Source organism: Dendroctonus ponderosae, unplaced genomic scaffold, assembly GCF_020466585.1.
Source record: "Dendroctonus ponderosae isolate FM_Combo_2020 unplaced genomic scaffold, Dpon_F_20191213v2 Dpon_F_20191213_9, whole genome shotgun sequence".
In the NCBI taxonomy this organism is placed as follows: Eukaryota; Metazoa; Arthropoda; class Insecta; order Coleoptera; family Curculionidae; genus Dendroctonus; species Dendroctonus ponderosae.
Genome location: NW_026019116.1, coordinates 4946473 through 4950406, shown reverse-complemented (window position 1 = coordinate 4950406; position 3934 = coordinate 4946473). Strand labels below are relative to the sequence as shown.

At 51.7% G+C, this 3934-nt stretch overlaps 2 protein-coding genes across 5 annotated transcripts; one reads left to right on the top strand and one right to left on the bottom strand.

Annotated features, from left to right (window-relative positions):
* Positions 1-79: 79 nt before the first annotated feature.
* LOC109541760 (ribonuclease H1) lies at positions 80-1519 on the top strand. 2 transcript variants are annotated; one of them, XM_019910711.2, is made up of 6 exons: positions 80-284; positions 345-503; positions 772-975; positions 1033-1124; positions 1177-1352; positions 1412-1519. In XM_019910711.2, the coding sequence occupies exons 1-6, from the start codon at positions 193-195 to the stop codon at positions 1499-1501; spliced, it is 813 nt and encodes a 270-aa protein (XP_019766270.2). In that variant the 5' UTR covers positions 80-192; the 3' UTR covers positions 1502-1519. The 2 variants fall into 2 exon arrangements, with proteins under 2 accessions (XP_019766270.2, XP_019766271.2); XM_019910712.2 differs by having other exon boundaries at positions 81-284; positions 784-975.
* Positions 1516-3852, bottom strand: LOC125505626 (complement decay-accelerating factor-like). 3 transcript variants are annotated; one of them, XM_048669742.1, is made up of 6 exons: positions 3591-3852; positions 3355-3534; positions 3058-3303; positions 2819-3002; positions 2511-2699; positions 2138-2222 (listed from the first exon to the last, which is right to left on the bottom strand). In XM_048669742.1, exons 1-5 carry the CDS (start codon positions 3658-3660, stop codon positions 2531-2533), a joined length of 849 nt encoding a protein of 282 aa, XP_048525699.1. In that variant the 5' UTR covers positions 3661-3852; the 3' UTR covers positions 2138-2222; positions 2511-2530. The 3 variants fall into 3 exon arrangements, with proteins under 3 accessions (XP_048525698.1, XP_048525697.1, XP_048525699.1); XM_048669741.1 differs by lacking the exon at positions 2511-2699 and having other exon boundaries at positions 1516-2222; positions 3058-3297; positions 3591-3850; XM_048669740.1 differs by lacking the exon at positions 2511-2699 and having other exon boundaries at positions 1516-2222; positions 3591-3849.
* Positions 3853-3934: the final 82 nt, after the last annotated feature.

Below are 3934 nucleotides of genomic sequence, written 5' to 3'. Positions count from 1 at the left end.
AAATGACTACCGATTTTCTACCGAAAAGTGTCGAGCTTATCTACCGAAACTCGATTTTCGGACCTGGCAACCCTGGATCTGTGATTTTTAGTAGATCCAGAGACGTCTCTGGTAGATCGCCTAACCTCAAATCCGCCAGGGGTTTGTTTACTTTGGGGGAATCTTTTCAATGTCTCCTGTCTTGGAGCCTCAATGAGTTACAGTCTGAGCGGCTGTAGGTTTGTTATCTGGAGTGGGCTGTATGTTCTAGAAAAACTCCGGCCTCTCGTAATGGAGAACTTAGTGTAAGCGCCCCTTCGGTGTCGCGTGGATGCTAATCTGAAGCGTTTGCCCCGCTGTTTCAGGCCTTCACAGGTCACCAAGCTGCTGAACAGATTGACGGATGCCGAACGCCAAGCGAAGCTTTTGCAGACGGAAATTCAGGACATTCGGACCCAAATTGCTGCTCTAACGCATTCCACCAAAAGCATTCTCGCAAATAAAGCTTCAACTGTGCTTTTGAGGTAGGAGGGTTTTCACTCTGTTGTCTATTTACCATTGGGTCGTTCATGTGGAGGGAATTGAAAAAAAAACGTAATTATTTAGTCTACTACATGAGAAATACCTGCAATATGCCTTTTATAAGCAAGTTGGTGGTACAAAATCAACCGAGTGCCCGGAGGGCTCGGCCCAACATTTACATTAGAGCCTAATGAATGTCTCAATAGAATTTGATGTATTTATTGTGCACGCCCTTCGGGCACAACTATGCTAGTGATTCAACCACACTAGTGGGTTTCATAGCGAAGCAGTGACATCTAAAAGACCTCGGGAAGAGCCCCATTCGATTACTGCGAGCCAGGCAAAGCGGCCCAGAGACGCACCACCCATAGAAGATGGGTATGTGGTGGTTTATACGGACGGGGCCTGTGAAAACAACGGCAAGCCAAACGCCAAGGCCGGAGTCGGCGCGTGGTTCAGCGACGGAAACCCCATGTAGGCAAACCCCGAGGGCGTATTGAAGAAAAGCCACTAAAAACTCACCGTTTCCAGGAACATTTCCGAGCCGGTTGTGGGCCGACCGACCAACAACACGGCCGAGATTCAGGCGCCGATAGAAGCCCTCAAGCTGCTCAAATCCCAGGGTACTGGCCCGCGTTCACTCAACCAACTTGCGCTAAGTTTCTTCATCCGCAGGTTTCAAGAAGGTGAAAATATTCACCGATTCACAGTTCACCATCAATTGCATCACCAAGTGGATCCACAAATGGAAGAAGAACCAGTGGAAACTGGCCAATGGCGGACCGGTGAAGAACAAGGAGGACTTGGTGCAGCTGGACGCGCTTTGCCAGCAGTTTCTGGACATTAAATGGGTAAAAACAAGAGTGTTAGTATGGATGTGCAAGTGGGAATAGTGCTGTTTTGTTTGAAGGAGTACTGTGCAGGCCATAAGGGGATCAAGGGGAATGAAGAGGCGGATAGACTGGCGCGAGAAGGAGCTCTGAGGTATAGGCCGTCTTAATAAACTTAGTAAAATTAGTTCCTACAAGTAGCTTTATTGTTGTGTGTGCCTGCAGTGTCTATTTGCACTAAAACTTCTGATCAGAGACTAAATGCGCATAAATAAACAGAAATCAATTGTTAGCTTGGGATGAACTACAGTGGTTCAAACACACCTGGCCGCCTCTTGCAGTTCGATCTGAATATTCCTATTTTATACAAAGACCCCCGATTTGGCCCATTCCAGTCCTTTGTGGGCCGGTTCTCATCCGAAACAGAATATATTTTTTTAAAACGAGCAACAGACTTATTTACAGATAAACCGTCTTCACGTCACAACACCCTCGAACTGCACAGTGATCACCATACACCTTTGTCAGTACCTCTTCTGATTGGCAGGCGGTGGCCGGTTGCCGCTCCAATCGCGCCCCTCCTTGTGATGGTGATGGTGATGATGGTGCCGCTTCTTCTCGCCCTTGGCGCCGTCGCTGACGACGATTTCGGCGCTGTCTCGATGCCGTTCGGTGGCTTCACGCGCCCTGTAGGGCTCGTCCATCGTTTCCTTGCGGCGCAAGGGCGAGTGGCCCGATTTAGAGCCGGCCGATTCGTGCAGGTTCTCCCAGGCCTGTCGGTAGTACCGATTCAGGCCTCCGCTTCGCGACTCTGAGCTGGACGAGTCGAAGGAGGCCACTGTGTTGCAATCGGGCGAGGCTCGGTGACGGTAGTGTTTGGCACTTTGATTCCTGCAGAAGAAACACGTGAGTCTCACTTTCTTCAACCCGTTCTTACCTCCAAAGTGGTGCTTGGGTTCAAAGTGCCCGAAAAGCCTCTTAGAATTAGAGCATGCAGTGCGGGTGCCGAAGAGAGGAGGGTTAGAGCACAAATCTTTCCTGCCATGCATGGACGAACTTCGTTTGCAATCGCCCCATTGGGGACTAGTTCGAGGGCATGAAAGAGGGTCGCAGGGCACGGCTTGTTGCAAACCAAGTTCCACTGATCGTGAACAGAGTGCCCCCCAAAAAATGGCTTACGTGATAGGAATGGCACTAAGTCACATCGGATTACTGAAATACCCGGCTCGATGCGATCTGTAACTGCGGCTGAACTCTCGCCGCCCGATCTGCTGATCGGGAAACGGGAGAGCCAGCAGGGTGTACCATCTGGAGGGCATCGCGCTTGGAGAGGGGAGTCGGTGTGAGGATCTCTTCGCCGCACCCGCACTGCTCGGAAAAAACAACACTGGTGACTGGTGAGTTAGTCTAGGGTGAGGTTCTCTATCTTGTCCACCCGGCTGGAGCCACCTGGCGGCTCCAGACTTACCCGAGGAAGGCCCGCTTACCTTCTAACCAAGATCACCACGGTGGTGATGACGGCTGCTAGGAAAATAAAGGCGCCGAAGGTGCCCAGCGCGATGATGGACCCCACGTTCAACCGAGCACCAAACGGCTCTTGCCTGTCTCCGTCCACTGGAAGTGGTACGTTGACGTTCGGTCCTCCACCATGCTGCACGTTATTTGCGCTACCTAGACAAAAATTTGATTCAACTAACAGTCACCTTCAGAACCCCATTTGACTTACTGGCAATTTCGTTGTCCTGCGGATGGGCTGCGACGATGATATTCGGCTTAGTAGAGCTTGTTTGCGGTCTCCTGCTTCTGGTGGTCTGACGGGTGCCATCATTGGCCGCCCTGATGGTGGTGGGCGGCGGCTTGGGCGTCCTGGTTCTCCCCCTCGTGGTCAAGGTGGTGATAATCGACGTGGGCAACGACGACTGTGTCACTTGCTGCGTGGTAGGCGCCGGGGTGACCGTGGGATCGTCTGCAACTGCAGAAAACTCGTAAAAATGCCGCCCTATCGGGGCTTTGCAAGGCGCACCTTTGCAGGTGGGCGGCAGAGAGTCGTACTGTCCATTGGCCATGCAGGTGATCCTGTCGGCTCCTACCAACACGAACCCTGGCAGGCACTGATAGGCCACCACTGAACCAAACACTGTGTCGTTGCTTGGCACCTCCAAAAGACCGTTGGGGATTTCCAGGGGAGGCTCGCATTGGACGGCTGCAGATCACTGGGTGAAGTAAACGGGCAAACAAACACGCGCTGGGGCGACTTACGTTCGCAGCGTGGGGGCGGCCCGTTCCAGCGCTCGTCAATATCGCAGGCCAGTTGCGCTCGCCCAATCATCTCGTACCCCTTGAAGCAGCTGTACACCACTCTGCTCAGATAACCCACTGAGTCGTTCACTAGCGCGTACTCGCCGTTGGGAATATCTGCTGGGTAACCGCACTGGATGCCTGAATAAAAAACGGGCACGTCTGGGTGTGTTAACTTGCAAAAGTGTTACCCAGATAGCATTTGATATTCTATGGATATCCCAGAATGTTCAAAAAATATACAGAACATTGCGGGAATATACATGGTTGTACATACATCCTAACATGAATGTTCGTGGAGTATA

Coding starts and splice junctions, on each gene's coding strand:
- LOC109541760 (XM_019910711.2), top strand. CDS start 193: ATGAGTTACAGTCTGAGCGGCTGTAGGTTTGTTATCTGGAGTGGGCTG. Junction 285..344: donor CTCGTAATGGAGAACTTAGT/GTAAGCGCCCCT, acceptor CCGCTGTTTCAG/GCCTTCACAGGTCACCAAGC. Junction 504..771: donor GCTTCAACTGTGCTTTTGAG/GTAGGAGGGTTT, acceptor CAACCACACTAG/TGGGTTTCATAGCGAAGCAG.
- LOC125505626 (XM_048669740.1), bottom strand. CDS start 3,660: ATGATTGGGCGAGCGCAACTGGCCTGCGATATTGACGAGCGCTGGAAC. Junction 3,535..3,590: donor GCCGCCCCCACGCTGCGAAC/GTAAGTCGCCCC, acceptor AGTGATCTGCAG/CCGTCCAATGCGAGCCTCCC. Junction 3,003..3,057: donor GCAGGACAACGAAATTGCCA/GTAAGTCAAATG, acceptor ATTTTTGTCTAG/GTAGCGCAAATAACGTGCAG.